Genomic DNA, 21563 nt, shown 5'->3' with positions numbered 1-21563 from the left:
ATAAGTATATTTGAAATATAGTAAAGTACTTTTTTTGTCACTAGAGATGACATGTTAACAATGGATTAAGCAGTTGTAAAGGCTGAACAAAGTGTGGGAAACAGAGGGCACAGATAAGAGAAGTGTGGGAGCCCCTACTGTATCAAATCAAGATAGGAATAACAGAAAGTTGGTCACTGAGGTAAAAATGAAAGAAATAGCTTTTAGTCAAAGGGGGCATGGCTGACTCTAGCAATCACCCCAACTGCCTACCTGTGTTGCCAGGTGTGTTTTTATCTATGAACAAAGTGCAATAATACCTGCTGCCAGTGAGACACAGCACTGCTCCTTTTCCCCAGTGATGGGACTGATGCGGTATGGGACATCCTGCACTTTTGTTGAAATGGGAGGCAGAGCTGGAAAACGTCCAACTCCACACATCTGAACTGAGCCGAGAGCCAGGTGACGGACAAACGTGGAACCTCGCTCAATGAAGCTGTTTAAATATAACATGTTCACTTAAAGTATCACTTTGTAGCTTAAGATTCTGTCATTTATCAATAGGCCTATCCATAGAAACGTTAAAACACTATAATAGGGGTCCTCAAAATCAAGCCTTGAGGGCTGCTGTCCTGCAACTTTTAAATGTGTTCCTGGTTCAACACGCTTCAACCAAATGGCTGAATTACATCCTCAGTGCAGTCAAGTTCTTCAGAGTCTCGCTAATGACCTCATTATTTGGGTGTGTTGAAGTAGAGACTCATCTAAAACATGTAGGACACTGGCCCTCAAAGACTGAATTCAAGGATTCCTGCAAAATATATAGAACACAAATAGATTTTACCTCGACATGAGTTTGAAAGTGGCATCCAGAGCTGTGGCATAGGTTGACGCCAAGATGGCGTCAAAGTAACAAGGGATGAGGTATCGAGGAAAGTGCCTCAGGTAGTCAAACATGGCACCCAACCACTGACCCACCTGCAGAAACAATGATGCAAAGGGTAACCTGCTACAGAGGTCTTTAGGTGCTTATACTTTATTGATAACGTTTAGTAAAGCTACATACTATTACATCTCAACAAATTTGAAAATTGCATAAAAGTGCAGTATCTATTGACAGTCATCTCAGAAAGTGAAACGGTAATTTAATAAAAAATACATTACACATAGAACCAAATAGTTCAAGTTTTTAGTTTTTGTGGTTTTAATAATTCTGCAGTGTTTGAGAAAATTAGAGTATCACATTAGACCAGGGGTGGGCAACTCCAGGCCTCGAGGGCCGTTCTCCTGCAACTTTTGATGAGTCTCTACTTCAACACACCTGAGTCAAATAATGAGGTAATTAGCAGAACTCTGGAGAACTTGACTGCATTTAGAAGGTGATTCAACTATCTGATTCAAGTGTGTTGGACCAGGGAGACATCTAAGAGATGCAGGACACCGGCCCTCGAGGACCAGGATTGCCCACCCATGCATTAGACCAATCAAAAGCAGATGTTTAAAACACAAACATCAGGAAAAGTTTGAACATTTCTTTGCACTCAATACTTGGTTGGGCCTCCCTTTACAAGAATTACTGCATCAATGCACTGTGGCATAGAGGCAATAAGCTTGTGGCACTGCATACTATGTGACTATGGGAGCTCAGATTGCTTTTATAACTGCTTTCAGGTCATCTGCCTGGTTGAGTCTGAAGTCTCTAATTTACCTCTCAACAACAATTTAATTCAGTTTATTTATAAAGTGCCAATTCACAACAGATGTTGACCCAAGGCATTTACAAAAAAAAATATTTAAATTCAATCATATTTACATTCCAATCAATTCTAGTTATCAAACAGTAAGCCCAAATAATTTTTCAGAGCAGTTAAAAAAGTTCCTTTCTAAGGAAAGAAACTTTCCTTAGGAGTGAGTTACTTTCAGCATTCACTCCTGCTGCATGAACACATAGTGACAATCACTTGCATTGTGTCACTGACTTTACAACAATCTTAAAAGTAGAAAGAGAGTTGGCCATTCTAAGGTAAAAACCCAGCGCGTACAGTGTTCATGTTTTGTTTTTTTTTTTCATCCAGACGGCTTCCCGCGCCCCTCCTGCAATGACACGGCGCCCCCCCTAGGGGGCGCGCCCCATAGTTTGGGAACCTCTGCCTTAAAGGCTGAGGGTGAAGTGCAGAAAATCTGTTTTTTAGTGGGATTCCCACAGAGTCAGAATGTTTTGAGGCTTGGTCTGGTCACTTTGTCCTTGGGAGCGGGGTCGGTGGAGCCGTTTTGGTTCCAGCTGCTTGTTTATTTTTCTTTGGCGAAGCAGGTGTTGAAGTTGAAGGTGGGTTTCGGCTCAGAGTCAGCAACGCCGATTCATCCAGGTGAGGTGTTCTCCCTGTTAGTCATCTCATGGGATCCGCAGTGTGAGACTTTTGTTTCGGCTTGGCACCCTGAGTGTTATAGGGTGAGCTGCTTGCTGCGGGGCATACGACTTCTCCGTTGATTTGAGGAAGAGTTNAATATATATAATTCACCAAAAACTGTTCTGTAATCTGGAACGTTCGCTATGCTGAGCTCCAGTTAGCCGCCTTATCTCACTGCGCGAGAGGCAACTGCGTCATGCGTCACGGGCAAAAGGTCAAAGGTAACAAGGTGACCGGAAGGCTTATTATGTTGTACAAAAAAAATAAAATAATTTTAGTACATGTTATTATGTGTCAGAAGAGGGCTTTGAAAATAATAATACCAAAAAATAAATAAATAAAAAAAATAAAAATAAATTGACCAAAAGGGCACTTTGGGGCAAGGAGCAAAAAGGGCAGGTGCTCAAGCACCCCCAGCCCCCCCTCTGCACGTGCCTGAGTCTGAGGTTCCTTTAGGTAGGGGATCAGTCTGAGGTTTGAATTAAGATCACTGTATTTTATATTTCGGTTTTTTGTAACTTTTCTTGTAGTGAACCGGACAGGTAATGTCCTGTTTTGCAGTGCCGGGGAGCCAGACACATTCTGGAGGAAGACGGGTGTAAAGATAATATGTGGACCCCGGTCTCAGACCTCAGAAATGCAGAGTAGTGGATCCTCTAGGAAGTCAGAGGCACTTAAATTAAGTGAGGTCTGCTACGTGAGCGCTAAGGAGAGACGTGCCAAGGCGAACCTGTTGATCTATTCCATCTGTAAATTTGAGATACTCTGGTCCAGAAGACATTTCTTCATAGGTATCTTGTGAATGAAGTGAATGAGTGGAGGAGAAGAGAGGGAGGGGAGGAAGGTGGAGGGGAACCAGTTGCTCCGTCTCCAGTTGATGTTTTATCAGCTTGTTTTGGAATAGTTTGCTCCTGATACACGGAGGGTTCCATCCTAGTCAGACATCCTGGAGCCTGTTCTTCGGAATCGATGATCACATTGTTGTCCGTGTTGATAAAATGAAAAAGGTTTGCTGTGAGTAGCTTTATCCCACGTTTATTAAAATTGCATCCGCCTCTTCCAAAGAGGTGAAAGCGCAGCCAATAGATCCATAGGTTATCGAAGAAGGTCACTGAGTTGGCAGAGCAGGTTTTAATCAGCCATTTGTTTATCATATCCAACCTAGAATGTTTTTCGTCTCCCCATTGAGGTAATGGAATTGGACCACTGAGAAATAACCACGTTTTTAATTTTCCCATAGTGTTCAGAAGAATATTAAAGTCCTTTTTCAAAATGTTTTGCCAGATCGTTGGCTCCAACATGTACAACTAAAGTCTCAATATTTGACTGATCAATGGTTAGAGAGAGCACTTTGCGAGTTAAATCAGATACAGTGTCATCAGGAAAAGAAATCACTCTTGTTTTCTTGGCATTGCAAACGTGACTGATTCCATTTACTGCCTCATCTCCAACAATAAGCACTTTTCGCATTCCTTGCTTTTTCTTGGTGGTCGCTTTGTCCTTTGGAGCTTTGGGGGGTGGATGTGTTGGTCTTGCCTCATTGTTGATGTTTGAAGGCGAGGTTTCCCTTAGAGCANGAGTTACTTTCAGCATTCACTCCTGCTGCATGAACACATAGTGACAATCACTTGCATTGTGTCACTGACTTTACAACAATCTTAAAAGTAGAAAGGGTGTCTGCCTCCTAGACTAAAATGGGGTGGTTCCATAAGAGAGGAGACTGATAACTAAAGGATCTTGCTTCCATTCTACTTTTAGAAATTCTAGGAACCACCAGCAGATCTGTCGTCTGAGAGCAAAGTGCTATGTTAGGAACATATGGAACAATCTGATTTATGGCATATGATGGGAATATTTTTATGATTAGACATGAAACAGAGTCATCGCAACATACTCCTGCAGAGCTTTGCATCTGCTGGATGAAAAGCTACACAAGGGGTTTGTTAATTGCTGCTGGCTAGAAGGAGCAGAGTGGGGGAGTCACATCTGTGATGCAAAGCTCGGAAGCTTGGAAACTGCAGCACCAAGGAGGAACTTTGACCTCACAGCTCTACATTACAATGTCATCAGGTGATTCTGAATCCATCCAATCACTGAATAAATGCTTAGAACAGATAAGTGTGTGGATGTACCAAAACCTTCTCCAACTGAATAGAAACAAAACTGAAGTTATTATTTTTGGACCTAAAGAGGGACAATCTAAAATCAACGAACAGCTTCAGTTATCACCAATCAATCAATCAAATTTTATTTGAATAGCACATTTCAGCAGCAAGGCATTTCAAAGTGCTTTACATCATAAACACAAAAACACAGTCATGCAACAGAATCAACAATCAAAGCATTACATTAAGTCAAGTGCCATCACTAAATTCGTAATTGATTGCATTTCAAATCCAACGTGGCATCTAAACAGGTGGGTTTTTAATCGAAATTTAAAGGCACTCAGTGTTTCAGCTGTTTTACAGTTTTCTGGAAGTTTGTTCCAAATGTGTGGTGCATAGAAGCTGAACGTACCTGGGCCAGAACCAGGTGGCCCAGGTTCTTGTCTGGTTGGTACAACAACAACAACAGATCTTTAATGTACCATGGTGCTAAGCCGTTCATTGATTTATAAACTAACAGTATTTTAAAGTCTATTCTCTTGAGCTACAGGGAGTCAGTGTAAAAACTGTAGAACTAGTGTTATGTGTCCTATCTTTCTGGTTTTAGTGAGAATGCGAGCAGCAGTGTTCTGGATCAGTTCCAGTTGTTTGAATGATTTGTTGGGCAGACCTGTGAAGACACTGTTGCAATAATCAATGTGACTAAAGATAAACACATGAATGAGTTTCTCTAGATCTTGCTGAGACAAGTCCTCTAATCCTGGAGATGTTCTTCAGGTGATAGAAGGCCGACTTTGTAACTGTCTTTATGTGGCTTTGAAGGTTCAAGTCAGAGTCCATTACTACTCCCAGATTTCGGGCGTGATTGCTAGGTTTTAGTTGTAATAACTGAAGTTGTTCGTTGACTCTAGATCACTCCTCTTTAGGTCCAAAAATAATAACTTCAGTTTTGTTTCTGTTCAGCTGGAGAAAGTTTTGGCACATCCACACATTTATCTGTGCTAAGCATCTGTTCAGTGTTCACAGTCACCTGGTGACATTGCGATGTAGAGATGTGTATCATCTGCGTAGTTATGGTAGCTAATCTTATTTCCTGTTATAACCTGAACTAGTGGGAGCATATAAATATTGAATAGGAGAGGTCCTAGGATTGAACCTTGGGGTATCCCACATGTGACCTTTGACCTCTCTGATGAGAAGTTTCCAATTGAAACAAAGAAATCCCTGTTCTTTATGTAAGATTTAAACCAGTTGATCACTGAACTGGAGAGTCCGACCCAACTCTCCAGTCGATTCAGTAAAATGTCATGGTCAACAGTGTCGAAAGCTTCACTGAGGTCCAACAGAACCAGCACTGTGGTTCTCCCACAGTCTGTATTTACATGGATATCATTGAACACTTTTACAAGGACAGTCTCTGTGCTGTGGTGAGCAAGAAAAAAAAACCTGAAAGGAGTCAAAGCGGTTGGCTATCGTCGGGAAGCTATTTAATTGTTTAAACAGCTTTTTCAATAACTTTGCTGATGAATGGGAGGTTGGAGATCGGCCTGTAATTCTACAGTAGTGATTTGTCCAGATTGTTCTTTTTTATCAGTGATTTGATAACTGCTGTTTTCACGCCTGGGGGAAAACACCTGATGAGAGCGATGAGTTTACTATTTGGATCAGACCATTAGCAATAATAGGCAGGACTTTCTTAAAGAAATGTGTGGGTAGGACATCCAGGCAACAGGAACTTGAGCTTAATTGACTTATAATTTCTTCTAAGGTTTTATAATTAAGTAGTTGAAATTGGGTCATTTTTTTGTATTTGTTTTGTTTGGGCACAGCATTAAAAGTGGCTTTAGAGTGGATGTTGTTCGTTATTCTGCAATAGCCAGCCACGCCCTAACTTCACCACCGACTGACTACTGACCAGTTCTCTGTCTAACAGGTCCGGAAAATCCCTGAAACCTGGGTCTTACCCTATCATAGGTTTATTAGAGAGATTCTGTTTAAACTGGCGGCGGAGAAAACTTGTCTAGCTCTAACTACCTTCAGATCCAGAAGTTACGGCCCTTTCCAGTTGAGAAACAGTCGGCAGAGTAGCCCTCGCTGCCGCATCGCTTCAACAACCACTCCTGTTAACGGTAGCTTTCCTCCTGAAAATAACGTGCACTTGTTATCGGCTAGATTGGATTTAGTGACTTAGATATAAGTCCCAGGGCCATTATTTTTACTCACCAAAGGAAAGTACGAAGCCACCAAATTTCTAGAATCATGTATGAAGATTTTACTTAAACCAGAAGAACTCTCAACAATCGGTAACTTAATTGAATTCAATGTCCACAACCTCTATTAGTATTTTTATTATATATTTTATTAAGCAAGCTTTAGCAGGGGTAAATGACGAGCAGATTTATTCAAAGGAATTGTAAAATTGTAACAAGTAACAATCTCAAATTATAAAATTAATCATACCCTATCCTCTTTCTAATTCCTAACCTGTGTCACTATTCTCACTGAGCGAGGCTTTAGGGGCAGGGCAACTCACACCCGTTGTTGGTCGATCTTGGCAGCCGAAACCTTTAAACGTCCTTGGTCAGAGTCTCTGTCCTGGCAGGGCAAAGTCCTCTTTTCAGAAAAGCAACAAAGTCAATCCGTCCGATATCTTTTAGACGAACAGAATCTTCATCACCTAGTGACCTTTGTCTTTTCCCCAAGTCTGCTGCAGTTAAACAGTGATCGTAGGGTGGAGTCAGAGGAGACGGTCGGATTCAGGGGCCAAGGCTGGGGCTGACGGATCTTGTCCTTCTTTGCGGCGAGAAGTCTCAACTTTTCCCTTGGTCCCAGGGTGTGGTCCTCTGCTGATCTTTCGCCTGCGTCCTCTTGTTGACTCTCCTTCAGCGCCGCGGACTAAGAACGGTTTCCTCCTCAGCTCGCTGGCTTTTAAACTCTCTTGGCCCATAGTTGTGTATGGGAGAGGTCTCATGACTCATCCTTCCCGATTATTCAATCGGAAAGCACCCATCTTCCCCAAACTCCACTCCACCCTGAATTTGGAAATACCCAAATTTTTCTTGTCTGACTGTTGCAACTCTTGTCCAATTAGGGGTTGCACCAATTAGTCGACTAGTCGATTCTTTTCTCTGCACTGACTTTTTTCTGGGCCAGTCGACTAGTCGCAATTACATGACTAAACAGATTTTTTCCCAGAAAATGAAAGAAGGTGGACTAGGTGAGTTCGTCAGAAAACTCAAATTGTATAAAAATGTAAATAATTTAATAATTACAAACTGTAAATTACAGCATAGGCTACCGCAATAGGGGCGTTGCGCGGCGCGGTGGTTAGCTCGGCGTCCCGCATACAGAGACTTTAGCCCGCGGTAATCAGGAGTCCGACTCCCGTCCTCCATTCGCTGGGCCCAGGCCTTTCTACGCTCTCTCTGCCCCCTTACAGTCAGGTTGTTGTCAAATAAACTAGTGCCGAAAAAAATCCTTAAAAAAATAAATAAATAAAAAAGACTACCGGAGTAATGTGTTACAACGCGTCATGATGTCAGGCTTTTNGCATACGACTTCTCCGTTGATTTGAGGAAGAGTTGTTTCATTTCCACAGGTAGTGTTGATCTCAAAGTTCACCTTCAGCCATTGAATCTTCCTTTCTATAATACTGCTAATATCCCTGGGGTCGAACAGAGGCATTTTGCCCTGGTTCAACTTGGAAGTGAGGAAAAGTAAGGTAAAAATAAAAGTAAGAAAATCCCCCAGTCCTTAGGTTTGAAGTAATCCAGATATGATGTTGATAATGTAAATGTAACTATAAAAACTGTGACTTTAAAAATAAGTCACATGCAAAGTTATCAGTAAGAATGAGAGAGAGCAGGATAAGCTGTTCCTCCTTCAGCTGCCAGACCCATTTCAACTAAAAAGTAGAGATCAGGCCCAAAATCTGGGTGTAGTGAAGGACTCTGACCTGAATCTTCAGAGCCACATTAAGACAGTTGCAAAGTAGACCTTCTATCACCTGAAGAACATTTCCAGGATTACAGGACTAATGTCTATGCAAGATGTAGAGAAACTCATCCAGCGCTTTACAATACATTCACTCATTCACACACTGATGGTGGTGAGCTACTGGATTGTAGCCACAGCTGCCTTGGGCACACTTACAGAGGCGAGGCTGCCATGCACCAGTGCCACCGGGCCCTCTTACCCCCACCCCCCTGCCCACAAGTAGCTTTTTTTTAAGAATTCCCAAGGATTAAATACTTTGAATAATCATTTGAGAAAACTGTAATATTTGATAAATAGGATAAATTGGAATGTATGTGCGACTGAATTTAAATTATTTTTGTAAAGTGCCTTGAGATGGCATTTGTTGTTAATTGGTCCTATATAAATAGGATTGAACTGAAGTAAATCTGGAAGAGCTGCAGAGACGGTGATTCCCCCTATGCACTGTTCAGATGGGGAAATCTGCTAACAAGACAACTATTAGTTTTCAATTAGTCACACACTCTGCATATCAGACATCTGTGGAAGTGTGTAAAGAATAAACCCATTGCAAACATATAGTAAAAATTGAACTTTTGTGTATAGAGAAGTCTACTGCAGTGTTAATAGCATAATAAACTCCTCATTTAAAGCTGGTGAATCTCACCTGTGCCAGAGGTCCATCTCTGTGCTTCAGCCTGTTGGAGACAAAGTCTATGAGCCAGTCTCCTTCTCTGAGGTTGGCACACAGAGGATGGCCAAGGTCATTAGTGGGACGGATATCTGCCAACACAGACATCAGACCTGCAAGAGACATAACACTCATTGTACAACGTTTTTGGGACATTGTGTACACCTGTTGAACTTGACTCAGTAAGAAAAGAATAGTATCTCTTTAACATGAACCTTGTAGTCCTGAATACTTCAGGCCCTCCCAACCTGGGATGCTGTAACAACCTCCACCATCCTCTTGTTCTTCTGCTTCGCAGCGAAACAGCAAGACGTTCATGTCGGCTAGCGTCAGCTTAGACATTAACCTGTGAAACACAACTTCACGCATCAAATAGCCCATATCTGCAGCTTTACATAATTATAATATACATGACACCATATTTCCCACTGCCAGCAGTCATCCTGTGACCCTGTCACAAGATGGCAGGGAAGTCTCGGATCCTGCATTATTAATTATGGAAATATGCCAAAGACACAAAGAAATCTATACTGCAACTCTAAGAGATTATTTTTCTCCAGATTAAGACTTGCTGACACAAACCACAGTGATGACATGAGAAGAAACTGTTATAAGACAAGATGGTGCCAGTGTGTGCAGCAAGCTGTCAGTCACAGTCTCACAGACTTACTGTAGGCTATTCCATTGTATTTTTGCTTTGCTTCAGTGGTCAAGATTTTGTATCTCCATTAAATTTATATATTTTCAGCCAATGAGCTGTTAAGCTAAACACCAGGTCACTCCATTATATACAACCAAGTAACACAAACTGTTTATTATTCCCTACAAAAATTGGATAAGTAAAGTTGTGTTTTTTTAGATTCAGGATTTACTGGACTACCAAGTACCCGATTGATCCATGCCTCTCAATTTAAATGAACACAGTTTTATATATAAAGTGGAAAATCACAACATATGTGTGAATTTACTTTGGTTTTATGTTTAAGACTTCACTGTCACTCAAACATTGGACAGCTTTAAAAAAAGTCCTAAATGCCAAGACAAACACTGCAGCTTGGAACCTAAACTTTAATCACTTCAGGAATTTCTAAAACTAACAATAATTATTCATAATTATCACTGGAGATAGTAATGCAAAAATTGCACTTTAAAAATTATGTAGCTTTATGTTATTAAAGCTAAAGTTTAATCAGTAATACTTTTATAACAAATTTATGTCAGATCATTATTTCTTGGTTAATGTCAAGTTGTCATAATGAAGACATTTTGAATAATGTCAACTTTGTATTAAAAGTGTCATGATTTACTTAATGACACTTTATGACAACAGTCATAAATATTCATGAAGACTTACTCATGTTCATGACAGGCGTTATGTCATGTTTATGACGGTGTCTTATTCACAACCCGTCAAATAAAGTGTTACCCAGATTTGTATGACCCGCAGCTCTGGCCTGAAGGGATTTTCGTAAGGTGCTTTTATGAGAAGCTCAGAGCAAGGTTCTCAGTAGGGTTGGAAGAAATTTCTGGCAACATTTAGTTTGGTTTTGTCTAAACAATAATGTGGTTTTATCTACTAAATAGAACCTGCCAGCTGACAGCCATACATATATCAGTGAAGCATGGCATACAACATCATGGCTTGATCACTGTATATGTACTGCTGATGCACATGAATGCATAACTAANTGTACTCAAACCTACAGTCCTCTTATAATGTATCATGAAACATAATCAACTTGTTTTGTCATTATCTGAAATCATACAACAATCAAGTTGTCACTGTTATTACAGATCATGAATACAGAATACAGATTATATATTTCAATTATTCATTACAGACATCGTAATCACAAAACCTCAATCATTCCAACTATTACACACATATGTATTTTGTATTTCTTTTCTGTAATCATCCTTAAATCAATATACAAGATCACTGTTATTCGTCAGGCTTTTATCCTGTTTTCTGCGTGTACCTAGAGAGATCTCACAAGTTCATGCCAGTTTTCTTGACAATGTGCAGATTAATCTTCTTAGTTTTTGAATTTTCTCTGAAAAGAAGCTGGAAAACTTGTTGCAGACTGCATTAGATTGATATTCAGGTGGTAACGTCATAGGAGGGTTTGTGAGCCTGTCAACTGTTGGAAATAAAGCTCGAGCATTTTTAATGTTTTTGTTTATGACATCTGCAAAGAAAGCCTCTCTTGCATGTTTTAGTGTTGAGTGATAGTTACGTAGTCTTTCTTTATAGATGTCATAAGAAATGTGAAGTTGAGTTTTACACCATTTTTGTTCGGCCCTACAGCAGAGTTGTCTTGCAGATTGAACTGTTTGTATATTCTCCATGGAGATTTGATCACTACCTTCACTTTAATCAATGATAATCAATGATATCTGAAAGTTTAGACTGAAAATCATCTACCAACTTATCTACGTCATTACAGCTAAAGGGCAAGGAAGAAGAGTAGATTCGATTAAATGTTTCTGCTGTTATTTATGTGAAAGAACATTTTGTTACAGTAACTGTTTGTCCAAGTGAGTTAACGGATAAAGAACTTTCAAAGATAACATGAAGTGATCTGACAGGGCGACATCAGTTACTGAGGCATTGGGGAAATATTCACACTGATAACCAGGTCCAGTGTGTGTCCTTGAGTGTGTGTTGCTTGTTTGACATGTTGTGTTAGACCAAAATTCTCTAATATATTAAAGAACTTTTTTGCCCCTCTGTCTTGGGAGTTGTCAACATGAATGTTGAAATCACTGACAATTATTAAATAATCATAATTAATGCATATGAGAGATAGAAGCTCATTCAAGTCAGTAAAGAAATTTTCCACGTATGTTGGAGTTTTGTATAAAGTTAGTATCAAAGTTCGTTTGTGGCCTTTGACCTCAGTTCCAAGATACTCAAAAGAGGTGAAATGACCCAAAGATATTTTACTACAATTTTATACAATTCTTAAATATTGAAGCCACGCCTCCTCCTTTTTTATGTTTTCTATTCTCACTTAAAAAACTGTAGTTCGGAGGCGCTGATTCAATTAGTACGATTAGTTCATTATTGTCATTCAACCATGTTTCTGTCAGAAACATAACATCAATATTATGCTCGGTGATGAAATCATTAATTAATAGAGCTTTAGCACAGAGAGATCTTTTATTTAAAAGAGCTAGTTTAAGTGACTTGGAGGCCAATAGTTCTTCAGGGCCGTGCAGAGACCACTAAAAGGGCAGGTGCTCAAAAAAAAAAGGGCACATCTTACTGCATTCTAGGACAGAATATTAACAAAGTCACACAGCTTTCAGAGTTTAATAAACAATGATAAATTACAAAATTGTGAAATATACAATNCAAGTAAACTCCAGTATAATAATGTATCTGAGGTTTGGGAGGAGATAAAGTTCATTAATAGCAGTAAGCCTTTGCTGCCAGCAAATATTTCAGACGTTACTGGAAATAAGAAAATTGGGCAAATATGGAGGAAGCATTACTGTAGAATTTTTAATTGTGTAAATAGTCAGAGGTTCAGTGTTGGTAATATTGATTACAATAACGGCATGAATGTTAGACCAGATGAAGTATGTGTTGCTATTGAGAAAATGCCTTTAAATAAAGCATGCGGTCTTGACCAAATATCTGCAGAGCACCTGAGGTGTTCTAATCAAAGAGTTCATGTGTTACTTTCACTATGCTTCACAGGTTTTCTAAACCATGTGTAACCCGAGTGTAGATGTTGAGTTCCATTTTCTGGTTCTCTACTATTTATCCCCTTTGCCTCTCAAAATCTCACGATAGTTGATATATATCAACTATCAACTAACTGCAATTCTCACGAGAATTTCTAAGCAGTCAATCATTGTTGAGTGTTTGAGTCACATGTACCACCGTTGGCCCATTAGCTAGGTATATTAGCTGGAGCGAGAAGCATGGAAGATCAGAGCAAGTTTGGGAGAGCAAAGCCGCAGGTCGGTTAAGTGCAATATTCAGCTTTTTTCTGTAATCTTGTATGATGCTGATATAATTGTACTAACTTTAGGAGTCTCCTGTTGTAAACAGGCGACTCCTAAAGTTAGGTTACCTGACTTCATGTTATCAGTACTTTTAGCGCCAGTAGTAAAGCTGAGGGATAAGAGAAACACAAAACCGATTGTATGCCTTATGAACTGCGGAATTGGTGAGTCATTTTATGAAGACTTAGCATTAGTTGATATCAATCCGGATGCTCTAATGAGACTCTGAACAAACAAATTGGAGAACAATGAAGTGCCTTAAATATTATTATTATTATTTTTTTTTTTAAAGTATTTGCCTAGCTTGATGATTTTTACATTTTTGGTGTTGATTGATTTTGCATGGAGCATATTTATTGATTTTTTTATGAATAAGATTTATCTTGATTTTTTGTATTTGGAAATACATTGATTACCAAAATGATGATTGGATTATTCATAGTGCAATGAGTGCCAATTGTTTCTTTGTGTGCACACTGGAATGTTTTGATTATATATATTTGAGACTGGTCCTGCTTTATTATACAGGCCAGATTCGATGGCGAGCTGAAGAATCAGGTCCAAGGGCCTAAAAGGATTTCACCTGTGGTGTCAAAAGATTTGGTTCCCCCACCAGGCTGGTGGGAGACTTCCTGCAGCCAATGAACAAAACTGTTCCCACTCTGATCTGACTTTTGTCAGCCTAGGAACTCCAGCAAGCGCTCTAACCAACTCACCTGATCTTGTTGAACCACCCCAGTTCGGAGGGGGTTAGGGGTGTGGCGGGGAGTTTATAAACTGAATGGTGTGGCTTGTTGCCGGAACTACAGAGCTAATTTATGTTTCTTTGATTTGTTTAATTGTTTTCTTTGTTTTTTTTTTATTTAATATGGCCATTTGAATGTTGTTTTGTTTCCCTTTCTTATTGTAATGTATGTACATAATTATTCACTGAGAATACAAGGCACTCACATCTGCAAACTTCTAGTCTGTCTACTCCTTTATGAGTTGTATCTTGACTTCTGACAACAACATTGATGACTTTGTTGGTCATGATCTATTTTCAGTTATATATATATATATATATTATACTGTTTACACATATATGCTACACATAGCATTTTACCTGACTCCATGTTATCAGTACTTTTAGTGCCAGTAGTAAAAGAAAAAACTGGGAAATATCAGGTATTGACAATTACAATCACCTTCAAGAATGCATAACAACAACTGATAATCAGTTTGGTTTTAAACGTAAGGTTAGTACTGATTTATGTATTTACTCATTGAAGGAAATTTTTTATTTAGCAAATGAAGTGTTGATTTTGGTTAATAATGTATAATATCTTGGTCATATTCTGAGGAGTGAGCTCTGTGATGATGATGTGAAGTGACAATGCTATAAGTTGTACATACAAGCCAATATGCTGGCACAAAAATTTTGCATATGTATAGATGAGGTTAAAGTGTCTCTCTTTTGAACTTATTGCATCTCGTTTTATGCAGTTCAGCTATGGTGTAACTACAGTAAGGTTATGATGAAGAAACTGCTAATAGCCTATTCTGAGGAGAATTTTAGAATTCTCCTCACGTTGGACATCTGCAAGTCGAATGTTTGTCATGAATAACATACCATGAATAAAGTGTTGAGGAATTTTATGTGTAACTTTAAGTGCCGCTTGGATTTATCAATCAACTCAACTCTGCAGTTGTCAGACCTCCGACAACTGCAACACCTAGTGATTTCAGTTTTTTAAACATATATATTTTTATATATTAAATAGTTTTACTTGATTCATTTTATTTTTATTCTTTTATGAATTATATGGACTACTTTTTTCTCTGAAATAAAGATATACTATTTAATTCAGTTTATTTATATACCATAATGAAATGAGAAAAAGGAAATCCTCACTGTGTAAGGGGTTTCTGCAGGACCTCAGGTGGGTTCTCATCAGGTACACTGCCCCTCCTGTACTTTGGACTGAACTGGGACAGATAAAATCTCAACATGCCCACCAGCTTCTGTGCTTTGGGATCCAAACTGACTCTGGACAGAGAATGAAAAAAATATTTTTAGTAATAACTAATAAAAGTTGCTTTGACAAGCAGTAATAATGCACAGGGAATTGAAGGAGTTCAGAAACTGTGGGAGATGTACCTGAAGGCAATGATGCTACCAGGAGTCAATTTCTGGAATTGAATTTCTTGCACAAACTCTGAGCGGCCTTTAGAGGTCACTCCAGCATGTTTCACCACTGCACTTTCCTCCATCTGTACACATAGCAGAATTCCTTTACTATGAAACATATGTCTGTAACAGGCCTATTAGAATAATTATGGTTGCTTGCTATTATGTCTACAGCAATAAAGACAAACAATATATTTTTAAAACAACTGAATACCACAGATAAGAAAATAAAAACATGTTGAAGATAGTTTTTCTTCCACATTTGTTCTGTGTATCTTCAGCCAAGGCATCAGGATAGAGGTAGAAAAGGAAAACACCTAGGAAACAGTAGGGGGCGACGATGGCCTTAGTCCTCCATGTGGCTGTCACGGGTTCTTTGATCTTTGCCGCATACCCTCCCCCTCTCGTAACCCACTTTCCTATCTGACCAATCTTAAATAAAGACCACTACAGCTGGGAAAAAATCTTAAAAACAAACAAACAAACAAAAAAAAAACATCTTCAGTGTGCACAACAGTTTTTACCGGTACATGCTCTTTTATTTCCACTGTGTATTCTGGCATGCCATTTATGTATTTCTCATCCTTCTTGTAACTCCCAGCCTCTCTCTCCACTGTCCTTGCCTCCAGTATAATTTCTTCAATCTTGCCTGGGGAGGGAAGAATAAATAAAACATGCTTCACAAACAAACATTTGTAGAGAAATTGAACTGGCACAAAACACCTGCACATACATATCTGATATCTAACAAACATAATAGAGTCCTACCAGGTATGAACATAGGTGGGACATTGTTGCTGTACTGATGGGTTTTGGGGTTCTTGAAGGCTGTCCTACTCACTGTTACCACAGACTGGTGTGTGCTGGGACAGTGCCGAGTAACTGCAACGATATCTGCATCAACCTGGTCCACATACACCTGAAAAATGGAGAAAGTTAGACATGATGCTGGGAACAGGAAGCATTATGTCACTACGAGCTCAGACCTGTGAAAAGCCCTGGGCAGCCAGCTCCTGGTGTAGCTTGTTGAGAGCCAGTTTCCCAGCGATGATGCCGCTCTGAAAGCCAACTTCACCAGTAGAGGTGGGAGCTGAAGAGGGATTCCACTTGGGATAAAAACGCTCCTCCTTCACCACAGATATCTGTTCTCACACAGACACAGATATAAAAGCAAATTCTCTTATTAATTCATGTATTTATATCTTAGGATTAAAGATGCAGTAGGGCATTTCACACCTTACACTCCCTCACCCCCTTCGGTTCCTGCCATGAACGTGAAAAACTGACAATTCTCCTGTAACTTTAGGTTGTTTCCCCATTAGCACAGCTGCAGCACAATACTGAGATTAAATATGCTACAGGGAATGTGTAAGGCACTGCATACACAATGAATGACAGTGCTAAGACATTCTTCTTGGCTCTCATTGGTTGTTTTGACTGGGAGCAGTGCATTTCTGAAGATGGCAGTAGGACCACTGGGAGCAGCCATAAGACCTTGATTGAACTTATCTGTCTCATATTGTACTGTTAAGAGATTATGACAGCTTAAAAAAACACTTTTTTTAATGTATGAACTGGTTCTGCTTACGGATGCCCTTTTCTGGGGCAAACTACAACACAAAAAGGATGTCTAACCTGATGTTGTTAGTTATTTGAATGGAACCAATTTTAACCTAAATCTAAACCATTAAACCGAAAATTAATAATAAGTTGATTAATTGTTTGCATCCCTAATTGAGACATACTCACATCCAGCTTTCCAACTACAGACTATAGGCTAAAATAAAAATAATAATAAGTAAAGTGTAGGTAGTAAAAAGTGCATCTGAGCGTGTGATCTAAAATAACCTGATGTGGGACCAGCTCATCATATCCTCTGGTGGAGCCAGTAGCACAGCAGGCCATGGAGACGATAGCAGAACTGGGCAACGAATCAAGAGCTGACCGCAGCTGGAGAAACAATCATACCAACAAAATAAAACTGACATCTGCTTTATGGTCAAAAACTGTCAAATTAAAACTCAGGGGAATTTAAGCCAAGATCCCCGAGGCCCCACAGTAAGTAGAGACTTATATGAAGCAGACAAGAGCACAGACCCACCTGAATGGGACACTCATTGTCATGGGTCACATCCAAGAACATGGCATGAGCGATAGAAGGCATGAGAGGACGCAGGCTGGGCTGAACGAAGGCTCCGACTGGCTCTCCACCGTAACGATAGACCAGCCGGCCCTCTTCATGGCTGTCTCCGGCGGACATGGCCTCTGGCAGCAGGACCGGAGAGGATCATAAGGGTTAGCTAAAACAGGATGCGCCGTCACAACTCATGTACAAATATTACATCTTTATAGCTACATCATCAACTTTACAATTAGCAAATATATTTCAAAGTAAAAAAGTCATTATAAACACAAAAACACAGATTTCCCCAAACCAGTTTTATTTATTTTTATTATTAGGACTTATTTAGTCTGATGGGGTGCATAAATATCTGCTAAACTGAAGTAATGAAGTACACATCAAAGGTTTGCCTATACATAAAGCTGCATATACTGAGCATGCATAGTACTGTACCTCGTATGAGGGATGTAATCCCTAGTCTGGTAACAAAGATGTTATCCAGCTCCTCACTGCCAGTGAACAGTTCAGCCACCACATACAGGCTAGGACACTGGCTTCTGGCCACATCCAACATGAACTAGAAATAGCAAGGCAAAGCAAAGCAGCAGGACAAATGCAGAGCCAGAGTGCAGGAAGTACAAGTAGGAAGAAATGGGAAAGAGAGAGCGAGGATGTTGTGCAGGTATATTGGAGGACAAACAGCCAATTTGATATAACAGACACCATAAGAGGTAATACATGCAGCAGAATAGTTAATGAAACAAAACAATGGAAAAACACCAAGGCCATGGAGAGGTCACATGCAAAAGGATGCAGTGATGAGAAAAAGACAAACAAAAGGACAAGTTAATTTATATATGCATGTACCTCTTATGAGGCTGTTGATTCCCAGTCGGTTAACAAACACATTGTCTATGAGTTCACTGCCTGTAAAGAGCTCAGCTATCACATACAGGTTGGGTCTGACCTCTCTGGCTGCATCTAACATGAACTAAATGAGACAACAGGACAGCATCACAAAGAGAGAGGGAACAACAGGCTGCTGTTATCACAGAATCATCTGGATGAAAATCAAGTTGGGTTAAATATGTCAGAAAATCCACACAACATGATTGTCTCCAAACTAAACAGGATTTTCTTCCATTTATCGCACATGGCTGTATTAATTTGTCAAAAGAAAACCTTAAAACTGAAATGCCTAGAAAAAGTCATCATATAACAAACAGATTTATCATGTGTGCATTACGAGGCCTGCTTGTGCCCCTCATCTGGCTGCCCTCAGTCTAATAATGACTGGATGGATTCTCAGTGCCTCTTCCTATGTTGTTAAGACACCAAGCCCACGGTAAGGAGGAGGGGGCAGAACTGCGCCCTTTATCAATCAAATTATGGGTAATTTATTATTATTTTTTTTTCATTTTTTCAACATACCGTTGTTTGTGAATAAATATATAGGTTTGATGTTGTCATTAGAAAAATTGTTTCTACTTATTTTTGGAATTGTGCTCGCAATAGCAGCAAAAACCCTCCTCGCTCCTAAACACAGAAATGGTTTGGTTGCAGAGGAAACTTCTGACTTTAACTTTATCATGCTGCCCCAGTGCCGGATTAAATGCCCTGTTCGCTACAGGCAGCCTGAGTGAGTCCCACCATTTTGCATCAGAATCAGATATCCTGATTTAAAAAAACAGTACCGCGACTGTCACAGCAACATACCTGTACACCGGTACCACCTGCTCACTGTTCACTCTCTGCTTCACCTTAACCTAACGTTGCCACCAGGAGGGTTCACACAGCTTCTGCTAGGATATAATAGAGGTGAGCATCCAGCAGAAAGATGCGCAGCAGAGTGGCTGTATCTCTTCATACAGGGTCGGTCTAAGGTAACATGGGGCCTTAGGCAGAATCTGATTTAGAGCGTCCTTCCTACTAAGAACATCATCATCACTAATAGTGTTTAAATTATGGATGCTCCTATCAGGTTTTTTACTGCCGATTCCGATGCCGTTCATTCATGAGGCCAATCTCTGTCAATCGCTTGGAATGGTTGTTTTTTTTTTTTTTTTGTTATTGATGCTATTTTTTTTTGGCAAATTGGAAAATTTTTTTGGCATTAATTTCCCTTATTTTGGCCTTCTTGGCCTTTTTTTATTCCTTTTTTAAATTTTTTTTTTTTTAAGTTATATGCTGCAGCTTTAAGCATACGTTCAGTGTGAGAGTTCAGTGTCTGGTGGAGGTTGAACGGTGCTATGTCTGTGAAATATTACTACCAGTAGCGCGTAGCGGTGGTCCAAGAGCTAGAGCAGATCTCAGCGTCTAAAACCACCAGATCGAACACGTGAATTATTTTTTGGGCTATTTGTTTAGCTTTCGGACCGTGATGCTAATCCGGGTGAGTGTTGGTAGTTGTGCGCTGCTTTATCTGCTTTCTGGCCGCTCCACATGTTTTTTTTTTCCCTGCAGTGAGCCTCGATATAACCAAACTTTGTCAAGTGTTTGTTGTGTTGATGCATTTTGACATGCTTCTCTCCCGTGGTAATTTTCCGCTGCAACACTCAAACTTCCCCATTTACGGTGACCGTTAAAGTTTCACAAGACGGGATTTTTTGCCGCGTGCTTGCGCAGTGTGAAGGAAAGAGGAGATCAGCTGCACAGGCAGTCTGCGAAGTGAGATAAAAATTAGTGGTGATCTGCAACAAGAGACAGTGATCAGCGATCACTGATCATACTCTGATGATTGGTCGATTGATCGGCACACCTCTAGTATAAATATAGTTTTTGAGGGGGCCAAGGTTAATTGGCTGAGCTTAAAATAAATCACTGATTATTGGTTATTATTTGCTGTGATGTATTTGTGAACAAACCTAGCTCAAACACAAAGATTACAATTAACACCATATTGTAGCCATGGTAACACAACAATCAAACTATCAAGATAATTTTTTGCACTTTTACAAAGTAAACTTCCTAATTAAATCCAATTTTTTTTATTTGATCTCTGCTTAACGCATTAAATAAAATGTAATATCATTGTCATTCTCACTAAATGAATGCTGACGTTTTAGATCTATTGTCTATGTTACAATTCAACTATTAATAGGGGCCCTAAATTTATAGGGGTCTGGAGGGGCCCATTAGCATCCACTGAGTATTCTTTGCCTTGATATCGCTCAGTCTTACAATTCTAGGACCCAGCCCATTACTCGCACTGCCATCCTTGTTCTGCTCTTGTGTCTTTCAAATGCATGTTTCATGTCGAAGGGTTTGGGTGCGCCCCTTTTGGGTTCTATTTCCGCTCTTACGATAAGGCTGCAGCTATGTGGACTTTGGCAAAGTGTATTACCCACAATTCCTTGCTGCATATAATGTTTTGAGTTAAAAGGCAGAATTGTGGCAATGTTTCACTTTTTTCATCTTTATAGAAAATTAAAAAAAATATTAAAATAAGACACTCTTTAGTAACAAAAAAGCTTAAAATGATAAACTGAACCAAAAAAAAGAATAAAAAAGAATAGTCACAAACTAATTGTGAGGAAAGTAAAACAAAAAACAAAAAACAAAAGTAAAACAAAATGCCAGAGGAATTTTAAATATTAAATTAAGCTATTAATTTAATATTTAATATTATTAAGTTGCCAAGTTTAAGGACTCTAAATAAAATGATCTCACTTTAAAATGGAGGTGATTTTTAGAAAGCGGTACTAGTGAGTAAATTGTTAATATAATTTAACTCTTCATTCTCTGTTAGAACACCAAATTTAATTATATTACAACAAAAATATCAAATAGATTTCTTGTACAATATTCACTTTTGAAAATCTTTCTAAAAACATCAGTGATGCTGCAGCTAAAAAAAGGTGTATTGTCTCAAAATCTCAGTCACAAAACCCGCAGGAATTGATAGTTACTTCTTTTGCAGAAAGTCATTACAGAGAAAATTTCCTACATAATTATGAAATAAATATCTTTTTTTGTGGGAGGGGAGTAGAAAGCTATTTGGTTCTTATTTTCTTTAGAGATATCTTGAGATGAAAACATTTTAAAACAAATTGATGTCACAGTGTTCCTTGTAACAATTTCTTCAGCATAAATTTTT

At 39.2% G+C, this 21563-nt stretch overlaps 1 protein-coding gene across 4 annotated transcripts in view; it reads right to left on the bottom strand.

Moving 5' to 3' along the window:
* Window positions 1-21563, bottom strand: part of agla (amylo-alpha-1, 6-glucosidase, 4-alpha-glucanotransferase a) — a 161399-nt gene that overhangs the window by 30950 nt on the left and 108886 nt on the right. For 3 of the 4 annotated variants that reach the window (XM_016665590.1, XM_016665592.1, XM_016665593.1), the window contains 12 exons: window positions 18335-18458; window positions 17447-17610; window positions 17194-17295; window positions 16332-16487; window positions 16114-16264; window positions 15870-15994; window positions 15316-15428; window positions 15070-15204; window positions 9374-9504; window positions 9135-9271; window positions 824-957; window positions 300-475 (listed from right to left, as the gene is read on the bottom strand). In XM_016665590.1, the coding sequence (XP_016521076.1) occupies window positions 300-475; window positions 824-957; window positions 9135-9271; window positions 9374-9504; window positions 15070-15204; window positions 15316-15428; window positions 15870-15994; window positions 16114-16264; window positions 16332-16487; window positions 17194-17295; window positions 17447-17610; window positions 18335-18458 (1648 nt within the window). Of the gene's footprint in view, window positions 1-299; window positions 476-823; window positions 958-9134; window positions 9272-9373; window positions 9505-15069; window positions 15205-15315; window positions 15429-15869; window positions 15995-16113; window positions 16265-16331; window positions 16488-17193; window positions 17296-17446; window positions 17611-17920; window positions 18045-18334; window positions 18459-21563 lie in introns of all 4 variants that reach the window. The other variant, XM_016665591.1, reaches the window with a different exon arrangement.

Source organism: Poecilia formosa, unplaced genomic scaffold (genome assembly GCF_000485575.1).
Source record: "Poecilia formosa unplaced genomic scaffold, Poecilia_formosa-5.1.2 Scaffold596, whole genome shotgun sequence".
Classification (NCBI taxonomy): domain Eukaryota; kingdom Metazoa; phylum Chordata; class Actinopteri; order Cyprinodontiformes; family Poeciliidae; genus Poecilia; species Poecilia formosa.
This window is presented reverse-complemented; position numbering and strand designations above follow the sequence as displayed.